This window comes from Ictidomys tridecemlineatus, chromosome 9, assembly GCF_052094955.1.
Source record: "Ictidomys tridecemlineatus isolate mIctTri1 chromosome 9, mIctTri1.hap1, whole genome shotgun sequence".
Lineage (NCBI taxonomy): Eukaryota > Metazoa > Chordata > Mammalia > Rodentia > Sciuridae > Ictidomys > Ictidomys tridecemlineatus.
Window position 1 is genome coordinate 63,621,733 of NC_135485.1, and position 25,236 is coordinate 63,646,968.

At 33.8% G+C, this 25,236-nt stretch overlaps 1 protein-coding gene across 9 annotated transcripts in view; it reads right to left on the reverse strand.

Moving 5' to 3' along the window:
- Lin54 (lin-54 DREAM MuvB core complex component) overlaps positions 1–25,236 on the reverse strand; it is a 76,633-nt gene that overhangs the window by 27,336 nt on the left and 24,061 nt on the right. For 8 of the 9 annotated variants that reach the window (XM_078021494.1, XM_078021489.1, XM_078021491.1 and 5 more), the window contains exon 4: positions 18,786–18,928. The exons of the other annotated variant lie outside the window; for it this stretch is intronic. In XM_078021494.1, the coding sequence (XP_077877620.1) occupies positions 18,786–18,928 (143 nt within the window). The remainder of the gene's footprint in view (positions 1–18,785; positions 18,929–25,236) is intronic. 9 annotated transcript variants of the gene reach the window in all.

A 25,236-nucleotide genomic window follows, 5' to 3' on the forward strand; every position in this document is an offset into this window, starting at 1 on the left:
AATTACAGATATACCTAAAATAAAAAGAGAAATAAAACATTCTTCTTTTACTTTAAAAATTACCAGTCTTTTTCACTTGGTAAGTTTAGGAATATAGATATAAATAAGGCTCAATCATTATCAAAATGCACTGCATTTGTAAGGACACATATCATAAAATTTTCATAAAATCTGTGACTGTTTATAGAGTTTATCACCATGACTATGTTTACATAAACTATAAGTTTATTTATAAATTTATTTAAACATTAAATAAACCTGCAGGGCATGGTGATGTACACCAGTAACCCCAGCTACTAAAGAGATTAAGGCAGAAGGATCACAAGTCCAAAGCTAGCCTTAGCAACTTATCAAGACTCTTATCTGAAAAAATGAAAAGGAATGGGGGCGGTGTAGCTTAGTGGTAGAGCACAACTGGGTTCTATCACCAGTAGTGCATTAAAAAATATGGGTTGGGTTGTGGCTCAGTAGTAAAGTACTTGCCTAGCATGTGTGAAGCCCTGGGTTCGATCCTCAGCACCACATAAAAATAAATAAATAAAATAATGATATTGTGTCCATCTACAACTAAAAAAATTAAAAATTAAAAAATAAATAATAAAATGAAATAAATAAACCTATGAAGATGCAAATGTGCAACCTTCAAAATGTCTTCAAGCTAAAAAAAGAAACAACTGAGAAAGTTTGAAGAAAAGATAAATAGATAAACATTATATGTATTACATTAGTAATGACAGAATCAAACCTTGAGATGGGCATTAGTACTTTCGACACTGACTTATTGACAGATAAAATAGGTATAACCCATTTATTTGCCATCTTTTCATGGCTATTAACCCAACTTATCTTTTATTCATAGTTATGAACTATAGTGACAAGGATGAATAATCTATTTGTGTATTTGAGTGTGTGGCTATGCTGGGGATCAAACCCAGTTTAAAAAAAAAAAAGAGGGGGATACATGAACTAAATGTATAAGTTAAATCTACCTATTTCCTAAAAGAAAATTCCTAAAAGAAAACAAAAGGCAAAAGTTTCATAACACTGGCTCAGAATGATTTCTTGGATACCATACTAAATGTGCAGAAAATAAAAGAAAAAAATAGACAAGTTGAACATGAAGTTTTAAATTTTGTGCATTATAGATGCTATACTTTTCTACCTAAAACTAAAAAAAAAAAAAAAAAAAAGAAAGAAAGAAAGAAAAACAATTGAGGGAAGACTAGCAGAGCAGAAGAGGAGAAACAGGGGTAGGAAGGAGAGGAGAGAAAGAGGAAACACTGGATATTGAAATGGAACAAATTATATTCCATGCATACATGATTATGTCAAAATGAACTCCACTAATGCTTTCATAAAAATATTTTTTAAATAATTTAAAAATTAAAGCATCATAATGCTTGTTTATTATAACTGCTATTTTACTAAATGACAATGTTAATTCTTTTTAAATTTAGAGTAATAGGTTTTCTAGGAAAATAAACTAATAAAACTGTCTCTAGAAAATAAACAATCTCATTCAAAAATGGGCAAAGAACTTGGGTAGACATCTCTCCAAATAAGAATGGCCAATAAGCACATGAAAAGATGCTTACTATCTCTAATCACTAGGGAAATGGGAATCAAAAGTACAAAATACCACCTCACACCAATTAGAATGGTTACTGTAAAAAATAATAAGTAGCAAGCACAGTGGCTCATGCCTGTAACAAAAGCATTTCAAGAGGTTGAGGCAGGAGGATTGCCAAGTTCAAGACCAGCTTGGGGAACTTAACAAGATCCTGTCTCAAAATATATTAAAAAGAGCTCAAGGAGCTGGGGCTGGGGCTCAGTGGTAGAGTGCTCGCCTAGCACATGTGAGGCTCTGGGTTCAACCCTCAGCACCACAAATACAGCCACAGCCCTCTACAACTACAACTTAAAAAAAAAAAAAAAAAGAGCTCAAGATATAACTCAGTGATACCCCTGGGTTCAATCCCTAGTACCGCCAAAAAATAACAATAAATAATGATAAGTGTTGGTAAAGGACTTAGAGAAATTGGAACCCTCCTGTAACATTGGTGGGAATACAGAATGACACAGCCACTGTGGAAAACAGTCCCTCGAAAAATTAAAAATAGAATCATCATATGATCTAGCAATTACACTTTTGGATATATACTCAAAAGAATTTTGTTAATGTTGTTGCTATCTGTTTATTTGTTTTGTAGTACTGGCAATGGAACCCATGACCTTGTGCTTGTTAGGCAAGTGCTCTACCACCAAGCTTCACTCCTAGCCCTTTTAAATTTTATTTTGAGACAGGATCTTGTTCAGTTTCCCAGGATGGCCTCAATTTTGCAATTCTCAGCCTCAGCCTGCCTCAGCCTCCCCAGTAGCTGGGTTTACAGGCACGCACCACCATCCCAAGCAAAAGGAAGGTCTTAAAGGATTGTACACCCATGTTAACAACAGCCTTATTCATAAGAGCCTAAAAAGGTAGTAGAAGTGACCCTAGGCAAATGAATGAATAAGCAAAATATGACATATAAATACAATGAAATATTAGTTGGTTCTAAAAAATGAAGAAAATTCTGATACATGACATGATGTGGATGAACCCTGAGGCATTATCATGATAAGTAAAATAAACTCACTGCAAAAAGACAAATATTGTGTCATTCCATTTATCTGAGGTACTTAGTGTAAACAAGATCATGGAAGTGGGAAAGGGAAAGGTAGAATGAAAGTTATTGTTTAATATGTAGAAAAACTGGGTGTCACAAGATGAAAAGAGTTTTGGAGGGCTGTGGCTCAGCGGTAGCGCACTTGTCTGGCATGTGTGAGGCACTGGGTTCGATCTCAGCACCACGTATAAATAAATAAAGGTCATTGAACAACTAAAAAAAAAATTACAAAAAAAAAAGTTTTGGAGATGGATGGTAGTAATGGTTGCAGAACAATATGAATATACTTAATACCACTAAATTGTATACTTAAAAAAGGATAAGATTATAAATCCGATGTCATATATATTTACCATGATAAGCTACTGAATAGAAAACCAGGTATCCACTTGCAAAATCAGTTACAAAAATCAGTCAGAATGGCTGGGGCTGCAGCTCAGTAGCAAAGCACTTGCCTAGCATGTGTGAGGCACTGGGTTTGATCCTTAGCACCATGTTAAAAAATAAATTAATTAATAATTAATAATAAAGTAAAGGCATTCTATCCATCTACAATTACAAAAAAAATTTAAATCAGTTAAGACTCAAATGATAGTCAAATAATAAAATATTAATTTTCCTAAACAATTTAATCATTTCATGAAGTTTAGAAAATAAGAATAAATGTATCTGTTCTTATACTTAATTTTCGTCTTTGAGAAGAGCTCTCACAGGATTATCCAGGTTGGTCTCCAACTTCTGGGCTCAACTGACAGATACTCCCTACTTTAGCCTCCCAAGTAACTGGAATTACACGTGCATGCAAATACACTGGGTTCTCGTACATAATTGTTATGTGTAAAAAATAAAGGAAACAGCCAGGTACAGCAGCGCATGTGTGTAATTCCAGCAGCTGGGGTGGCTGAGGCAGGAGGATCATGAGTTCAAAGCCAGTCTCAATAACTCGGTGAGACACTTAACAACTCAGTGAGATCCTATCTCATAAAAAATATTTAAAAAAGGGCTGGGATGTGGCTCAATGGTTAAGCACCCCTGGGTTCAATCCTCAATAAAATAAATAAAACCAAAGAATAATTTGTATACAAACTTCAAAGTTTCTTTTATTACTTAAGGTAAGTTCATACCTTTTTTTTTTTTTTCCTGGTGGTGCTGGGGATTGAACCCAGGCCCTTGTGCGTGGGAGGTGAGCACTCTACCAACTGAGCTTTATCCCCAGCCCAAAAATGGAGGAATATTTTTAAATAGAAGAGTAAAGAAGACTTGCCTAAGCTTGACTTAAAAATGGACATTTTAACTAATTTAAAGTGTGAAATTTCTACAAAATAAAAAACAAAGCCAACTAAGAAAAATGTCCATAATCAAATTAATTCAAAGGAATAATTTCTTTATTATACTATGTATTTTTAAAGTGTCATAAGGAAAAAAAAGGCAAACACCACAAAAGCCATCAGAATACACAGAAGTATCTAGAAGACAAAAAGATATGACTAGTTTTTAAAAATACAGATCTATGAGAGATCTTTTAATCAGTTAGAATGGCAAACACCAGAGATGGTGGATGAACAGGAGAGCACAAAAGTAGAACTTATACCTTATGTAGTCAATTGAAATTTGACAAAGGACCAAAGGCAATTAAGTGGAGAAAGAATAGTCTTTGAACAAACCATATAGGTACAACAGAACACTCACCTGTCATAGCACTCCAAAAATAGAACTCAACACAGATCTTATACATTGCACATACAGAAAATAGACCTAAGAATAAAATACAAAACTAAAAACTTCTTGAAGATAACACAGGAGAAATTTTAGGTAGTTTGGTGATGCCTTTTTAGATATACTACCCAAAGCACAACACACACACACACACACACAATTTTTTTTGTAAGTCAAACTTCATCACAATTTAAAATGTCTGCCCTGCAACACACCCCCACTACCCCCTACTGCCACCGTACACACGCACACACATAGTACTCTTTAGAGAACAAAAAGGTAAGCATAGATAGGGAGAAAATATCTACAAAATACATGTATAGTCTAAAGGTACAGGAGCCATCTGGGTCCCAGGAAACCTCCAAACTAAATGGCAGAATTGAGAGATTAGAGATATGCAATCAGCTGACTCCAATAACAAACTATAGTATATAAACAACCCAATTTGAATTAAAAAAAAAAAAAGTAAAGAAGGAGATGAACTAAGAGAAATATTAATCATTTGTAAACTATAAAATAGACATATGGGATTGGATTTCTATTCAAACACAATGTAAATATAGAAATGTGAATACAGCATAGGTTGTTATAATGTTGAAAGATAAGTGTTTGTTAAAAAAGGAGAAAAAAAAGAGCCCCAATTTTTTATACCTAAAGAAATATCTACAGATAAAATAATATAATTAACTTAAAATTAGAAACAGATATGAAAATAAGGTAAGCTCTTAATTCTAAAGGTAGATGAAAAGTACATTAGGTTAATTATAGTATTTCAGCTTAAGATATTTTAAATTTCTAGTAATAATAGTTTTAAAACCCTGGCAGCAGGACCCCACAGGTCAGCAGAATATTCAGCTCAGTGGTAAAATGCCCCTGGGTACAGTCCCCAGTACCACCAAAAAAAGCAAACAAACAAAAAATATCCACAAACCATTATTTAACAGTCAGAAATTTAATTTTCCTTCTCTTCTGTGAACTTGTATTTAATTGTACATCCTCTCAAAATTTCATCTTAATGTAACATTTTTATGCTTGAAATTCTTCTATCATGCTTCTCTAAAACAAAAATGTGTATAAAAATTGAAAACTTGTTTGGGGTTGTGGTTCAGTGGTAGAGTGCTTGCCTAGTATGCATGAGGCACCGGGTTCAATCCTCAGCACTACATAAATATAAAATAAAGATATTTGTGGGCTGGGGTTAGCGGTAGAGCACTTGCCTAGCACATGCATGACCCTGGGGTTCGATCCTTAGCATCACATAAAAATAAATAAATAAAATAAACACATTGTGTCCAACTACATTAAAAAAAAAAAGATATTGTGTCCACCCAAAACTACAAAATAAAAATTAAAAAAAATTGAACACTTAAAGTCACTGTTCTATGTTAAATAATTTCATCTATAGTAGGTTAACAATACAATTAACCAAGGCAATAAAACTATGTTACAAATGTGACTGTTACAACATAAAAAGGTTTAACGCATCTTTTATTAGATAAATGGAACTTATTTTTAAAAATTACTTTTTCTAACCATAATGAATATTAAGTACTGCCAGAGTAGAAATGATTGTTCAGGAACAATCATATTCCTATTTTTTAAATAATTTTTTTATAATTTTTTATACCTTTATTTTATTTATTTTTGATTTTTACGTGGTGCTGAGGATGAAACCCAGGGCTCGCACGTGCTAAGCGAGCGCTCTACCGATGAGCCACAACCCCAGCCCATATTCCTATTTTTAAATAAATATAAACACTGTTCTCACAGCTAAGCATATATGAACACAAGGATATTTATTGTAACAATCCACATTAATACACTGAATTTCTTCTGATTTTATACCAAAAATCAAAGTGTTAAAAAAAAAAGTGGGGGGGAATTATTAAGTATTAGGTCCTCACATGTTCCCAAGTTGCCCTAAAATTCCTGGACTCAAATGATCCGATCCTCCTATCAAAGGGCCAACACTACAGGCATGGATCACCCTGCCTGAAAATAAATTAATTTTAATTGTCTATAAACCCATCAAATTCTCCTTCAACTTAATGGAAAAAAAATATTGAAATCTATCTGAGCTACAAAAGAAATTTTAATAACTTGGAGAGTCACTAATTTTCCCTTTACTAGGAAATACATCAAAAAGGCTTTGCATATTTCATGAAGTTGGCTATGAGTTTTTCATATTTTGCCTTTACTGTATTGAGGTAATTTCTATTTCTAGTTTATTGACTGCTTTTATTACCAAAGAGCATTGGATTTTGTCAAGTTCTTATATTATTTGTATGACATTAATATAGCCAACCTGGCTCTCTTCTGGTTAAAAAAAAAAAAAAAAGATTAGCATATTTCATGCCAAGATGGGGAATACAAAAAGATATGAAATGGAATATCAAAAATTGATAATAGAGGAATGGAATACAAGTGTAGAGTTTTTTATATTCCGTTTTTCTCTCTCTCTGATTTCCTATTTTTATGATAATTTTAAGATACTTTGAAAACCATACAAATACATAAAAATTCAACAACTCACTCTTAAATAACCAATAGATAAAGAAATTTTAAAATTTCTTGAAATAAATGAAAATGGAGATACAAGACACCAAAACCCATGGTATACAACAAAAGCATTACAAAGAGGAAAATTTATAGCAATCAATACTACATTGAAAAACCAGAGGGGTTAGGGTGGTAGCTCAGTAAAAGAATAAGTACTTAGCATGAGACCCTGGATTCAATCTCTAGCACCACAAAAATTAATTAATTAATTTCAAAAAGGAAACGTCACAAATGACCTATCATTAAATCTCAAAAAATTAGAAAAAAATGAAAAAACCAAGCCCAAAATTAGTGAAAGAACTAAAGAACAGAGCAGAAATAAAAGAAATATAGACTAAAGCTGCAATAGAGAAGATGAACAAATGAAGAGCTGATTCTTTGAAAAGATGAACAAAAGTGACAAGCCTTTAGCTAGACTAAGAAAAAGAGTAAAAGAAAAAGTAAAATAAAAATAAATAAATAAAATTGGAGATGAAAAGAGGTATTGCAAGCGAAACCACAGAAATACAAAGAATCATTAGAGATTGTGAGTAAACTACACACCAACAAATTTTATAACCTAGAAGAAATAAACAAATTTCTGGACAATACATTTTTACAAGATTGAATCATGAAGGAAAAGAAAATTTGTGCAGACTACTAGCAAACATGTAATGAGATTGAAATAGTAATAAAAAGTCTTTCATCAAAAAAAAGTCCAAGATGAGATGGCTTTAGTGCCAATTTCAACCAAACATTTAAACTACAACTATTACTAACTTTCCTTAAGTTATTCCAAAATATTAAAGAGGAAATAATTCTCCCAAATTTACTCTACAAGACCAGCTTTCCTCTGATACCCAAACCAGACAAATTTAAAAAAGAAAGCTAAAAGTCAATATCCTTAAAGAACACAGATGCAAAAATCCTTAAAAAGAAAAAAAAAAAAACTAGCAAACTGAATCCAACAAAACAAGGATGCCTACTTTCCCCACTCTTATTCAACATAAGTACATAAGACTCCACCAAAAAACTATATCAATAAATGAATTCAGCAAAGTTGCAGGACACAAATCAGCATAGAAAAACCTGTAGCTATATGCTAAATGCCAATGGCGAATTACCTGAAATAGAAATCAGGCAAGCAATTACATTTCCATTAACTACAAAAGATAATAATAATAACAAAATAAAATAAAAACTACCCAGGAATAAATTTAACCAAAAGGGTGAAAGATCTCTAATAAAAGTTATAAGACTGCTGGGACACAGCTCAGTGGTAGAGTATATACATGCTTATCATGTATGAAGTTCTCCGTTCAATGCCCCAGCAGTCCCAACTCTGCAAAAAATTAAACACATTGAAGAGGGAAAGTTATTCCATGTTCATGAATTGGAAGATCTGTATTGTTAAAATGTCCACCCTACCTAAAGTGATTTACAGGCTCAATACAATCTCTATCAAAATATCAATGACATATTCTTCACAGAACTCGGAAAAAACAATGCTAAAATTTTGCATGGAACCACAAAAAGACCTTAAATGGCTAACACAATCTGGATTGAAAAGAACAAAGCAGAAAGCATGATACTATCTGACTTCAAAATATACTTAAAAAGCTAGAGTAATCAAAATAGAATGGTTGGGGTGGGGATACTCAGTGATAGAGCACTTACCTAGCACGTGCAAGGGTCTGGATTAAATTCCAAGCACCAAAAAAACAAACAAAAAAGAGCCTGGTAATGACATAAAAACAGACACACAGACCAGTGGAATAGAATGGAGAGTCTAGGACTAAACCCATGCAGCTACAGCCAACTGATCTTCCACAAAGGTGCTAAGAACATACACTAGAGAAAGCATTCTTTTAAAGGTGCTGAGAAAAACTGAATATCCAAAGGCAGAAGAATGGAACTAAATCCCTACCACTTATCATTTACAGAAACCAACTCAAAATGGTTTACAGACATACATGCTAGACCTGAAACTATAAAACTACTAGAAAAAAAAAAAGGGAAACACTTCAGGAAGTTGGGATGAGCAAGAATTTTTTGGACAAGATTCCAAAATCACACAGGAAACAATTGCAAAAATAGGCAAACAGGATTACATCGCATTAAAAAGCATCTATACAGGAAAGGAAACAACAGAATGAAGCGACAACCTACAGAATGGGAGAAAACATTTGCAAACTGTATCTGCCAAAGGATTAATATCCAGAATACATAAGGAGCTAAAAAACTGAATAGCCACAAAACAAATAACCTAATTAAAAAATGGGCAACAGACCTAAACAAACATTTCTCAAAAGCAGACATACAAATGGCCAACAGGTGTAGAAAAAAGTATCCATCAGTAATTATCAGGGAAATGCAAATCCAAACCACAATGAGATATCATCTCACTGCAGTAAGAATGGCTATTATCAAAAAGACAAAAGATAACAAGTGCTGGCAATGATATACAGAAAAGGGAACCCTGTTGCTAGAAATGCAAATTATGACAGCCAGTTAGAAAAATAGCATGGTAGTGCCTCAAAAAGTTAGAGATAGGGCTGGGGGAGTAGCCAATAGTAGAGCACTTGCTACTTATAAGAGGCCTGGGCTCAATACCCAGCAACAAACAAAAAATACACATGATCCAGCAAACCCACTACCTGGTACATATCCAAAGCAAATAAAACCAGTATGCTGAAGAGACATCTGCACTCACATGTTTATTGTAGCACTATTCACAATTACCAAGGAATAGAAATAGCCTAAGTGTCCATCAAATGATGGGCAGATAAGTAAAATGTGGTGCATTTACACAATAAAACACTATTCTGTCATAAAGTTAATGAAATCCTGTCATCTGGGACAATGTGAATGGAACTAGACATCATTTTTGTTAAGTGAAATACTTCAGAAACAAAGACAGGTATGGCATGATTTCACAAATATGTGGAATATAAAAATGTTGATCTCAGAGAAGTTGAAACTAGAATGGTAGTTATCAAGAGGTAGGGAGACTAAGGGGGAAGTGGGTATAGGGAGTTGACCAATGGATACTAAGTCATAGATAACAGTAATAGTTTCTAGTATGCTATGTCATAGCAGGGTGACTATAGACAACAAAAATGTTCTGTACATTTCAAAAAGCCAGAATAAATGATTTTTAATGTTTTCACCATAAAATGATAAACGTTTGAGTAGGTGCTTAAAATAAATATTACAAAATGTATAAATGTATTGAATAGGAAAAATTTTTCAACATATTTCAGTATATGTAACAACCCCCCCCCCCAAAAAAAAACCTTGAGACAGACAAATAGTGAATTCTAGTTAAGGAAATACTTGTGAACTATCTAGGGAGAGATATACTGGATGTAGACAATTTACTCTGGAAGACATTTTAAAAAATAAGATGATTAATGGATGGAGGGATAGATAAGCATATGATAAAGTAACTTTGGCAAAATGTTCAATCTGGAATTTAATTATGAAAGTTTCATAGAATTCTATTTCAGCTACAAGACCCAGAAGGAGGAGGCATTCAAAAAGTTATACTAGCCATAGAAACCAGAGACTTAAAAGATTTACTTAACCACATGTACATAGCTTATGCCATGAAATTCCTCACATGGCAATCAAGTACATTCTACAACCTAAATGGCTACAGACAAAGAAAACAGGGGAGATCTGTTGCAAAACCAAATTCAAAAACACTCCTGGGTGGGAGAGTAAAAAATATTATAAAATGCATATAAGGATGTCCAAGAGAACTTGCATATCCTCAAAAAAGTAAAGAGGATTTTCTCAAGATATAAGCATGTTCACCATAAAAATATTAAGAAAAAAAAACAGTACTTAGGGTTACATAAAGTGTGAATAGACCCTAAATTTTAGGAAGATTTATGTACTTTAATAAGACCAATATATTGTGAGAAAGGATTTTCTAGGATTCTAACTAACCCTCATTTCTTTAATCCAACTTTTCAGAATCTAAGCTGTGAAAATACTTAAGTTCTTTGAATTTCAGTTCTCTAAAAGCTCAACTATCCTGAACTATTTTTGATCAGATTTGGTATGAACCATCATCCTGGATTCACTCTGTGCTACATCAGCTTTTATATTCTATAAAAAAGTGATCCTACCTATAACTTTTCTTATACTCTAAGTTTCAAAACTATTAAAATTTAAAAATCCAGATGGCCATTCCAGTGATAAAATGAGAGCCAAACTCAGAGATGACCCAGATGTTGCACCTATCAGATAGGCACTTTAAAATAACTATGATTAATATGATGACAGCCTAGTGGGAAAGGCAGTCAACACATGGTGACCACAAGAGAAATTTCAGTAGAGCTAGAAACTATAAAAAAGGTGTTATTGAATATGCTAGAAATCACATATATATATATATATATATATACATACCACATCTTTATCATTATTATTATCATTTTAAGATTGAACACACAGGGCCATTTGCATGCTAGACAAGTGTTCTACCACTGAGCTAGATACCCAGGCCTTTTTAAAGTTTTATTTATTTATTTTTATTTATTTTTTAAACAGAATCTCCCTAAGTTGTCCAGGATGGCCTCAGACTTGCAATTCTCTCATCTCAGTCTCCTGAGTAACTGGGATTACAAGCATACACCACAGTATCCAATACTAAAATTAAATTTTTATAAAAATTGTCAGAATTTATCTTCTTTAAATTAGCCACTAGTAGACATGCAACTAAGAAAAGAATCAAGAAATTTAAAGATACATCAATAAAAATTATCCAAAATAAAACAGAAAAGAAAAACAAAGAAGAAAACAAGAGAAGAACAGAGAATAGAGTATCCAAGAGGATCTTTTAAATTGGTGTCCAAGTTCAGCTTGGTGGCACACACCTGTAATCCCAGTAATTCAAGAGGCGGAGGCAGAAGGATCACAAGTTTGAGAGCAGCCAGGACAACTGAGAAAGACCTTGTCTCAAAATTTGGAAAAAAAAAATAAAATAAAAGCTAAGGGTATAGCTCAGTGGTAGAGCACTTGCCTAGGGATTGATTAGTCAAAAATGTGTATCTGGCTCTAGAGTAATTACCAAAAAAACTGTTGACTATAGAGCAATCACCAAAAACAATTTTTCTTTTTTTAATATTTATTTTATTTAGTTGTAGTTGGACGCAATACCTTTATTCCATTCATTTACTTTTATGTGGTGCTGAGGATCGAATCCAGGGCCCCGAGCATGCTAGGCAAGTGCTCTACCGCTGACCGACAATCCAAGCCCAAACAATATTTTTTTAATTATAAACAATAGTTGAGATAAAACAGTATCATAAAAAATATCCAATGAACACGCCCCCCCCCCTCAAAAAAAAGAGGCAGAAAATGGGTTAAAGAAATAACAAAGCACAAGGGGCTGGGGATATCGCTCAGTTAGCAAAGTGCTTGCCTCGCATGCACAAGGCCCTGGGTTTAATCCCCAAAACCACCCAAAAAAATAAATAAATAAATAACAAAGCATAGATGGAACAAAGAGAAAAGTAGTAAGTTAGAAAAATTTAAATCTAGGGGCTGGGGCGATAGCTCAGCGGTAGAGTGCTTGCCTAGCACATGTAAGGCCCTGGGTTCGATCCTCAGCACAACATACAAATGAATAAATAGAATAAAGGTATTAAAAAAAGTTCTTAAAAATATATTTTTTTTTTTAAAGAGAGAGTGAGAGAGGAGAGAGAGAGAAAGAGAGAATTTTTAATATTTATTTTTTAGTTTTTTAGTTCTTGGCGGACACAACATCTTTGTTGGTATGTGGTGCTGGGGATCGAACCCCGGCCGCACGCATGCCAGGCGAGCGCGCTACCGCTTGAGCCACATCCCCAGCCCCTCTTAAAAATATTTAAATCTAATTATATCAATAATTACACTAAATAAAAATGGTCTAGAAAGAATTTTTACATTGGCCATGTATCTAATCACCTTACTAAATGTATATGCTAATTCTAATAGTTTAATAACAATTTAAAAATTTTTACATGTACAAACTAATTTAATGTGTGAATTATGATAGTATTTTCTTTTCCTTTGAAGCCCTATGTACTTATTTCTTTTACTTGCTTTGCATTAACTTATGCCTGCAGGAGAATTGAACAAGTATTGAAAGTAGGTATCCTCATTCCACACTGCACCATTACATAAAGTTTGATGTATTTTTCTCTGTTTTCAAATTATGAGAATGTCCTATTTGACTGTTTCAAGTATTTTTTAATCAAAATGAAGATTGGATATTATCAAGGATTTTTCTGCATTTACTGAGATTATCAAAATTTATTTTCCTTTGTCTACTAATGTTATATATTAGATGCGTAGAAATTTCCATGCTAAACCACACTGTATTTCTGAAATAAACTGAAACAAACTATGAATAAAACAATACTAACAGAAAAGAATAAGATTATAGAACAAAATCGACATTAACAGCCAGTAAGTAGAAGATAACATTGCTAAAATCTAGAGCAAAAAGAAAGTAATAAAAAAAGCAAAAAGAAAGTAGAGCAAAAAGAAAGCAGAGCTATATTTTTATTAGCTTAATAATTATTTATGTGTCTAATCAATATTTATGAAATAAGATTACGTTAGAAAAGAAATATAACAAAAGACATCTGTCCTGAAATAAGAGACAACTAAAATTTCAATTAAATTGAGAAAACACTGGACACGCTTTATTTCCCACTTTTGAACCTAGTAATATTAGATTCAAAGATGGAGAAGGAAATGAGAATGGTCTGAAATTGTAGTGAGAAACAGGGGAATCACCTACCCTTCTACCTCCCCTTTCAGGTTTGGTGGTGTAAGGTCTGAAAGAGAAAAACAGCCAACACTTAGAGATCTGCTATGAAATAAGTATACTTGAAGAGAGCCAAATATCCATTTGGTCAAGAAGAGAAAAGGGATATTCAGTAAAAAAGTGAGGATTTAAGGGATTATTCTGAGAGGACACATCAAAGGATTTCAAGAAAGGGACAGATAGAAAATGGAACAGAAGATACTGAGAGCCTTTAGGGGATTAGATAAGGGAAATAAAAGATGACCAAGAGTCTGGGTCTTGTGGTGGTACCCAATATAAAAAGGGATAAATATGGCACCCAAACAGGCTAGTAGACCAATGGTACAGAATAGAGGACACAGAGACTAACCCACAAAATTACAACTACCTTATATTAGACAAAGGTGCCAAAACCATGCACTGGAGAAAGGATTGCATCTTCAACAAATGTTGCTGGGAAAACTGGAAATCCATATTCAACAAAATGAAATTGAATCCTTCTCTCACCAGCACAAAAGTTAGCTCAAAATGGATCAAGGATCTAGGGATTAAACCAGAGACTCTAATAGAAGAAAAAGTAGGCTCTAATCTCCATCATGTGGGGCTAGGCCCCAACTTCCTTAATAAGACGCCTATAGCACAAGAATTAAAACCACGAATCAACACATGGGACAGATTTAAACTAAAAAGTTTTTTCTCAGCAAAAGAAATAATATGTGAGATGAATAGGGAGCCTATATCCTGGGAACCAATTTTTACCCCTCACTCATCAGATAGAGCTCTAATCTCTAGGGTGTATAAAGAGCTGAACAAGATAAGCACAAAAATAATAATAATAATAATCCAATAAATAAATGGGCCAACGACCTAAACAGACACTTCTCAGAAGAGGATATACAATCAATCAACAATATATACGAAAAAATATTCATCATCTCTAGCAATCAGAGAAATTAAAGTTACCATCTCACTCCAGTAAGAGTGGTAGCTATTATGAAGACAAACAATAACAAGTGCTGGCGAGGATGTGGGGGAAAAGGTACACTCATACAGTGCTGGTGGGACTGCAAATTGGTGCAGCCAATTTGGAAAGCAGTATGGAGATTTCTTGGAAATCTGGGAATGGAACCACCATTTGACACAGCTATTCCTCTTCTGGTACTATACCCAAACGACCTAAAAACAGCATATTACAGGGACACAGCCACATCAATGTTTATAGCAGCTCAATTCACAAGAGCTAAACTATGGAGCCAACCTAGATGTCCTTCAGTGGATGAATGGATAAAAAAAAAAAAATGTGGTATTTATATACAATGGAATATTAACTCAGCAATAAAAAAGAATAAGATCATGGCATTTGCAGGGAAATGGATGGCATTAGAGAAAATTATGCTAAGTGAAGTTAGCCAATCCCCAAAAAACAAATGCTGAATGTCTTCTCTGATATAAGGGGGGTGACTCAAAATGGGGTTGGGAGGGAGAGCAAGGGAGAAAAATTATCTCTAGATAGGGAATAGGGGTAGGAGGGAAAGGGAGGGAGAAGGGGAATAGCAAGGATAGTAAAAGGAGACCCTCATCATACAAAATACATGTATGAAGATGTAAAAAAAAAAAAAAAGGATGCTAAATCACTTTGAGAAGTGGTGAATGAAAATAAATTGAAATGTGTGAGAAAAAGAAAAAAAAAAGGATAAATACTGAGAGAAGTTCCAGCAGAGTCAAGGTAGACAGGGGTGGTCAGGTTGTGTGTGTGAGCAGAAAGGGAACAGTAAATGCTTGGTGTGGTTTTTTGTTGTTTTATTTTGTTTTATTTTGGGGTTTTGATGCTATCAATGGCAACAAGTACATTTCCAGAAAATCCTTACTTTTTAGTCCTCCCCTCCCCTAATACTGTAGACATAACTCACAGGAGCTGTACCACTGAACATATCCCCATCCCTTTCTATTTTTTATTTTGAGACTATAAATATTTTCAGGGTCTTGTTAATTGCTAAGCCTGACATTGATTGTGCAATCCTCTTGCCTTAGCCTCCAGAGTTGCTAGGATTACAGGTGTGTACCATCATGCCCAGCTTTAGTCTTTTTCTTAATTGACATTTGCAATTATGGCTCAGTATCATTTTTTTTAATCCATTTTTTTTAATCCATTGATGCAGAGACTTTATTCAGATTTTCCCAGTTTTACATTTGTAGGTGTGTATTCAGTTTTGATCAATTTATCCCATGTAGATTTGGCCAAGTTCATTTTTTGTGTGAAGGATTTTTTTTAAAATTGTTCTTTTAAGTTATACACGACAGAATCTATTTTGATATATCATATATACATGGAGCATAACTTCCCATTTTTGTGGTTATACGTGATGTGGAGTTACACTGGCTGTATTATATTCATATATGTAAATAGGAAAGTTACATCTGATTCATTCTACTGTCTTTCTCAACATTCAGTGACATTCTTGAATATCCTTCCTTTCACACCCTTCATGAAGTTTTTCTTACTACCTCTCTTGTCATTAATTCTCTTCTATTGGGCCTTTTAAGACACTTTATATGTTGTGGTTCAGTCCTGTTTATCTTTTCACTCTACATACAACTGAATGCTCCTTGGGTGATCTTATTTATATCCATATTTTTAGTCACTGCCTCCACTCAGCTTCCTATTAGGCAGATTCAATGACAATTGTGTCTAAGAACTAAATATGTTTTTGTCCAAATCAGCTATTCCTTCTATCTTCCCTCTCTAGACTAAGATATGTTTTCTCCTGTCTCAAAATATGGCTGAAGTAAGGCTCCAAAGCTGAGAACTACCAGCTGTAAACTCCCATTTACTCTAAAAAGAAGGACATGACATTCATGCCAGACTTACTAAAAGATAGCATCCCTATCACTTACCTTCTATTCTTAAAAAAAAAAAAAAAAAAAAATTAAGAAGAGAATTCATAAATATAGAGAATAGTAGGGCTTTACAGCAGGAGTGAACCAAGAAAATGTCTAGGAATGGGTGATAACTGGAAAAGAGGAGAAACTGACTTATGAATCATCAGCTGGCAACTAAGATTAACAAACTCTCAAGCTTATCTTGGTCTAGCCACCAGAATTAAATGCAGTCAAAGTTCTTAGGAGTACCTAACACATATCCTCAGAGTTTAGGGAATACATGAACACAGAAACTGGTCTCAGCCTGGAAAATTCTGAAAGAAAGAAAATGGATGGAGCTATCAAAATGGCAGAGGAAGGATACTAAGGACAAGCTGTCAGGCAAGCTGCACTTCTCTGGGAAATAGGTGTGCACCCAACTAGAATCTTCTTTTTAAAAATATGAATCCCAACTTATTTAGGGTGAGGCTCTCTCAATCTAGGCTACCATTAGAACTACTTAGGGAGCTTTCAAAAATTCTGATATCAGGCCAAACTCCAGAAAGAATACAACAGAATCTCTGCATGTGAGAACCAAGCATTAGTATTTATTAAAACTCCTAGGTCCAACATGTAGACAAGGTGAGAACTATATCCTATAAGCAATGAGAAGCCAAAGAAAGTCTTTATGAACAGGAAAATCCAAACATCCTTGAAAATAGTAAAATCTCCCAACTAATCTTAGGATGGCTCTCACACTATTAAAACAACATAACTCCTTGAAAGGGGCACACTTTTACATATTTGTGTAAAGCCTCAATCCAAAAAGCCCCTTCTGCTTGCTCATTCACAGCTAAGTCTTACCACTCATTAAGGTTAATATCTTTCAACAACAGACTTCTTTGCATAAGCCTTCCCTAACACACACAAACACACAAACACACACACACACCTCATCAATTCACCTGAATGTATTATAATTCTGTGGGGCAACTATTTATGTTTCAGTCTAACTTCCTGAAATTAAAAACCTTATCTTATGTTTTTCTCCAGTGCCTATAACTACGCATGGCATACAGTAAGCACTCAAATATCTGCTGATTCATTCCATTTCAGAAAAAAAAATTGTCCATATGATTATGCAGGTAGATGGCTAGTTTAATAAACTGTAAGAGACGTCGTATTTATACATTATATTCAAGTTCCATTATAATAGAAGTCAACCTCTAGACTATTAAAAAATGTAAGGCAAATGTTTAATGTTTGTTCTATTTATAAACAATTGCAAATCAAGGAAGAAGGCAGGTACAAATGGTAATACATTTCCACAGGCACAAGGGTGGCACTTTATAGAATAATGATGCTTGGCTTTCTACCTGAATAATATGACTTTAAAACATAACTTAAACTGTTTAATGTTATTATAATGACATCTATTATATAAAAATGAGTTAATTATTAAGAGTAAAATAGTAGGTACTTTATCACCTTAAAATGAAAACAAATTATGAAAATCTTTTGAATGCTTCTGAATAAAATGTATTTGTATTATGGTTACCAGCATCTACTAGCAAATTCTAGTACTCTTGAGTCCTATTATCCAAAAAAGGCTCAAATCTCCATAAGTTACTTTAACATTTTATATTTACATTGTTTCTATATATGTAATTCCCCCAAAGATAATAATTTTGCTAAATATTAACTGAATAGAAACTGAATACTTACTTATACAACAACTTCATTCAAAAGATTTTTAATATGCCCATATTCATATGGGCCACAGAAATCAATTTAACATGCAAAATGATTTCTATGTTACCCTGTATTTAAATAAGTGTTTATTTTTTCAAAAATCCCTAATTACTTAAAGGGAGATCAAAAGAGTAGAGAAAAGGGATGGGTGAGTGGGGGAGGAAAAATAGAGGGAAAGGAGAAATATGAGGAATAATACTGGCTAAATTATATTCTTATATTATGTGCACGTATGTATATTTAATAATGAACCCCACCATTGTGTATAATTATAATGTACCAATAAAAATATGGAGAAAAATCCTTGATTACTAGATAAACCCAGTATTCAGTGAGTGCCTATTACTTGCTTAGAAATATATGAAAATGGAAATATGTAAGTGACTAGTAGAAAAATAAATGCATAAACCACAACATTTGGCATTTGTGGCTTTTTTTTTTTTTTTTACCTTATTTGGCGATTTCAAAGGTGAGATGGCTATTTTATTTGGTGTCTGTGTTGTAGAATTTAAAGTTGATCCAATAACACCACTTTCTGATATTGTTATGGTCTTTGATGGAGTTCCGGGAGTAGACTGTGAAAGAACCCTACCTGCAAATGAGAGGCAGCACATCAGTTTGACTTTTTTCAATAATAGTATATAAATTTATGTGATGATCTATATCCACAAGGACTTCAGTATATGTTCACTATTTCATATGAATTACCATATGAATCTGAACACTTAACTAAATCCCTAATGCACTGTGGTGACCCTAGACAAAAACAAACAATGATTCTTAGTAATACTTAGTGCCAACTTACATAAATCTATAAAAACAATTCCACTTATATTCTCATCAATTTGGTCAAACTATAGCCATCAGAAAGTAAGCTAAGGACAATTAAGCAATGTGCCCTGTGTAACGCAGCTTCTAAAAGTCAGGACTTAATCCCAAGTCTTAAAACTTCAAACTCTGAATTCCACTATCTTCAATAGCTATCTTCCTATTGGAACTTAAATCATGAGTGTATGATTTAAATCCACACTTCAGAAACAATTACTAGACAGACTAACTTGAACATTTTCAGGTTGAACACTGTCTGATTTCAGACTGCCAAAAGGGACTAAAAAGTTTCTCCTAGCTACCCTTGCCAGATTTCATACTATGGCTTAGGGATTGGTAGTTATATTGGAATAAGATGAAATATCAGGAATTTATATTCTAGGCAAGAAACTAATTCAAAGACATGATCATCAAACATACAGAAACAGAAAAAAAATTCAGCTCAACATTAAGAAGAACTTCAAATTTCCAATTACAATGACAAACAAACTCAGAACAATTAAGGAATATGCTGTGTGACACAGCTTGCTTTAAAAAATGTCTCAACACAGATGAATTCCAAGCAGATGCTGACTAATCAAATCTACTGGCTAAAGAGGGAAGTTAAGCATCTAAGAAGTATGTTGTGAAGGTAGATAACTAAGTAATCTCTAAATTCCCCTCCAACCTTTAGATGCTATGATTGAACTTTTAGGTACAGCTAAAGATGAAGGAAAAAGGAAGAAAGGGAGGAAGAAAAGGAAAAAGAAAGAGGCTTTCTCTTTAAACAAAATAGAGGACTGATACATAACAGCTTCTGAGTTAATTTTCCTATTAAAATGCTAACATATATTGTTTCTTTTAAAGTGAATTGAGTTTTATTATCATTTATGAAGTTTAAAATATTTTAAATATAATTTTCAAAACTTTTTGCAATAATTTATTGATGTTCCCTAATAAATTTCAGTTGAATGGTCCGTTGGAGATACATATAGATACACACACACACATATTTTGGGTGCAGGGTTACCGTGATTGAACACGAAGGCACTCTACTATTGAGCTACACCTCCAGCCCTTTTAATTTTTGAGACAGGGTCTCACTAAGTTCCTCAGGCTGGCTTCAAACTTGAAATCCTCTGTCTCAGTCTCCTGAGTCACTAGTATTATAGATAATGTGCTGCTGCATCAGGAGTATATTGCTTTTTTTTTTAACCTGAATTACATCTTTATAAACCAAATGAATCTACATTAAATATTTTAAGAAAGTCAGCCTGAAGTTTGAGTCTGGCCTAAAGTAACACATTTGTCTTTCCAAAGTTATTACCTGTAGGCTAAGCCTGAATCCTCAACAACCATTATTAAAAAATTATTGTACCAAATAAAGACAGTTTCATAAAATGCTCATTGTTTAAATATCACTTTAATTTCAAATTTGTCAGGCATTACATACCTTTCAGAAAATATTCTCATAGAAAATCCTTCCTGAGTATAATATCAAAAATAGGCCACATGAAGTAACTCACTTAAAAAACAGGGACAAAAATTTATTTTAAGTAGCAAAGAAAACTAAAACTTCACTTTAAAAAAAAAATTCAGTGTATAACTACAACTCTTATGATGAACAAAACAAATAAGCTGTTGATTTAGGAAGAGAGGTCTTTCTCTTTCTTTTATTTTTGATATCGGAGACTGAACCCAGGAGTACTTAACCACTGAGCCACATCCCCAAGTTTTTTCTTTTTAATTAGTTATACACCTTTTTAGTTTTTGAGGCAGAGTCTCACTAAGTTGCTTAGGGCTTCTCTAAGTTTCTGAGAATGATCTTGAACTTATGATCCTCCTGTCTCAGCATCCTGAGTCACTGTGATTACAGGCAAATGCCTGGCAAGAGAAGTCTCTTCTGAAAATTTGTATGACAACACAATGACAAATTCAGTTACAGATATAACATGATCCCAAAGAAGGTAATTTCCGCTAAATATTTTAAGACTTCATCAAATTTCCTTAAGAACCTTTACATCCTTTAAAATTCCAGCATTTCTGATTATCTGATTTCTAAATCCCTATTTATCCTTAACTCTGAAGACATATTCAAGCAAGTATCCAAGTTACAATTTCATCTTGAAATCAATTTAGAAGACCTTTATCTTCTACTGTCAGGTGATCTCCAAGAATCAAAAGAAACAACTCCAAAAGGTCTCGGATGAAATAGGCTGGGATTGGCATATTTGAACAAGGACAAATTCTACATGAGATTAATTCACTAGTGAATATCTTAACATTGTAATGAGTTTGCTGTCATGAAGCAACCTGGTACCTTGTGAGCTCTGATAATGCAGAAGTCTGTATTTCATTTAACCATCTCCAAAGTTCTGTATGGTGATTGGTATTTACATTTTACAGAAATAAGATGAAAAAACAACATACTTATCCAAGATCACAGAGAAAATTAACAGAAGAGCCAAAAAGAAAACTCAAGTCTTCAAACAGTTGTTACCATATCTCTATACTGCCTCCATGATATTCAATAATACACATTCACTGAACTACATCTAATTGCCAGAAAGTGTACTAGGTACTGGAGAAACAGGGAGGGAGAAGGAGCAGGAAAGACACAAATTAGAAATGATCATCAATATAGTATGTGTGCACAGTACGACATTACTCTGCCTTAAAAAGGAAAGAAATTCTCTGACAACATACTCTGGTATGGATGCACTTAATGGGTATTATAGTGAGTAAATTAAGCCAGTCATAAAAAAAAAATATTATATGATTCTGTTTGTATCAGGTACATAGAGCAATTAAAACCGTAGAGATAGAAAGTAGTAGGGAGTTGCCAGAGGCTGAAGAGAGGAAGGAAGATGAGAATTACTGTTTAATGAATATAGTATTTCAGTTTTGCAAGATAAAAAAAGTTCTAGAGATGCATGGGAATGACAGTTGTACAATAATGTGAATATACTTAATGCCAATGAACTAGACACTTATAGTACATTTTTTAAAGTTCTGAAACGCTTTATCACTGAGCTATACCCCCAACCCCTTTCTATTTATTTATTTATTTTATTTTGAGACAAGGTCTTACTAAGCTGCTGAGGCTGGCCTGGAACTTGAGATTCTCCTATCTCAACCTTCCACGCAGCTTGGATTACAAGCATATGCCACCATGTCTGGCTTAAAGTTTTTAAAAAATAAGTTCATATAAAAAAAAGAACTAGACGGCAAACAAAAAACTACTATCAACAAAAATCGTAAGTGGGGCTGGGATTGTGGCTCAGCGGTAGAGCCACAACTTAGCAATCACAAGGCACTGGGTTCAATTCCTGGCATACACATACAAATAAAGATATAGAAAAAAATGAAAAAAAGAAAACTCATAAATGCTACAGGGAAACAAATAAGAAAGCCAAGTATTGTAATAGAGTGTGACTAAAAGAACAAATTAAAAGCAAGTGTGATAAGTATTTGATAGGTAACACCAGGTTTTAAGGATACGTAAGATGGCTAGAGGAAGAATAACTGATCAACCTAGGTACCCTTCAACAGATGAATGGATTAAAAAAATATGTTATATATTGCTCAGCAATAAAGACGAATAAAAGTATGGCATTTGCAGGTATATGGATGGAACTGGAAACTACCATGCTAAGTGAAATAAAACAATCCCAAAACCAAAGTCCAAATGTTCTCTCTGATAGGCAGATAACATGATAAAAGGGGGTGGGGAGACAGAAGTTCACTGGATTAAACAAAGGGGAATGAAGAGAAGGGAGGGGCAATGAGAATAGGAAAGACAGTAGAATGAATCGGACACAACTTTCCTTTTTTCATATATGATAACATGACCAGGGTAACTGCACATCATGTACAACCACAAGAATGGGAAGTTACGCTCCATGTATATATAATATGTGAAAATGCACTGTACTATCAAGTATATCTAAAAAGAATTTTGGGCTGGGGATGTGGCTCAAGTGGTAGCGCACTCACCTGGCATGCGTGCAGCCCGGGTTCGATCCTCAGCACCACATACCAACAAAGATGTTGTGTCCGCCGAAAACTAAAAACTAAATATTAAAAAAAAAAAAATTCTGTCTCACTCTCTCTCTCTCTCTCTTAAAAAAAAATAAATAAAAAGAATTTTTAAAAGAGAGAAAGATAAGAGTAATTAACTAAACCCAGGAATCAGACACTTTCTAATGCAAAAAACAAAATGGATAAATTAGCCAAAGAAAGAGCAAAAAAAGGTGTTCCATGTAAAAGGAACTGGGAGCACCAAGACCCTTAGTCCTGATAGAATATGATCATTTGGTGATTTCTCAAAATAGATAAATCAGTAGGTTTGGAGCTAATAAGATGAAAAGCACACATTAGATCAAAAATGTTTTTAATGCTAAGAAAGCACTGTTATTTGAACTTAATCTTGATGAATGAAGGCCAAGAAATAAATAAGGCCAAGAAAATTTTAAGCAAGGGTATGGCATAAACAGATTTACATTTTAGAAAACTCATTGTATACAAATATGTTTACCTTGATTAAAAGACAGAAAAGAGATGCAACTTAAATAAGAAGCTCAAAAATCGTTTAAAATAAACAACCTTAATGTACTATGAAAGAATATTAGTTGAAATACAAAAATGATAAAACCTACAGTTCAATAGAACAGTTACATTGGTGGTTTAAAATTTGGCTTATATGCTTTTTTTTTTTTTTTAAGGATTAAGGGCATGCCATGCTGAAATTTATTTATTTATTTATTTTAAAGAGAGAGTGAGAGAGGAGAGAGAGAGAGAGAGAGAATTTTTAATGTTTTATTGTTTAGTTCTCAGTAGACACAACATCTTTGTTGGTATGTGGTGCTGAGGATCGAACCTGGGCTGCACGCATGTCAGGCGAGCATGCTACCGCTTGAGCCACAGCCCCAGCCCAGTTTATATGCTTTTGCTTGTTGTGATATGATGGATTGAACCTACGGGTCCTTTACCACTGAGCTATATCCCCATCCCTTTTTATTTTTTATTTTTGAGGCAGGGCACAGCTAAGCTGCTAAGGCTGGCCTGGATCTTGTGATTTCCTGTTTCAACCTACAAAGCTGCAGTGTGTGCCACACTGCCCAGCCAGATTCCAGGTATTTTAAAAGGCTACACAAAATCAGTTAAAAGGTGAAATTATTCCCCCAAACTAAACTTTATGACAACAATCTGGTGAAATTTAACAAAATTCTATCTCTATACTAATTTTAGTGGTACTATGGTCTGTCTGCAATTAAAAGGTGAAGTTATGTCTGCAATACATCATAAATGACCCAAAAATGGACATTCAAGATAATCCATGATAGTAGTCAAGGTGAACTCTTGATATAGCCAAAAATTCATTCAGACACTCTGAAAACACTACAAATGTTGACATATAATCCCCACACACAATAAAAATTTGAAATGACTCTCAAACTCAAAATAGTTATGAGCCAGGCACAATGATATATACCTGTAATCCCAAACACTAGGGAGGCCGAGGCAGGAGAATTATAAATTCAGCCTCAGCAATTTAGCAGAGTTCTTAGAAACTTAATAAGAATCTGTCTCAAAATAAAAATTAAAAAGGGCTGAGGATGTATTTCAGTGGCCAAGTGCCTCCAGATTCAATCACCAGCACCCAAAATGGGACATAGGGGAAAAGAACATTAAAGAACACTGCAGGCAACAGTCCTTTTGTTTAACTCATTCAACCTATGCAAAACCTCCTAGGGGATTAGTGGCCATTTTTCATCAACATTTTTAAGTCTTACTTACTTTAAGCCAATTATACCCTACTTCCTGAACCAGCCCCAAATCCAATTTCTTTCCAATCTTGCCTCTGGGGCCATATTTCACACCTACTCTAGCCCTCATGACATCAGCCAGCCTCCTATGCCCTCACGACTCTCTACTGATAGCTAACAGAAAAATACTCACTGAAATTACCCTTATACTATCATCTTTCCATCCCCTTTCATACTCACTAAAGAAGTGTAGGGAGAAGCCTCCCTACATACAATTCAAATCCAGAAAAATGACAAATTACTGCCACTGACTTCAGAGTTGCCT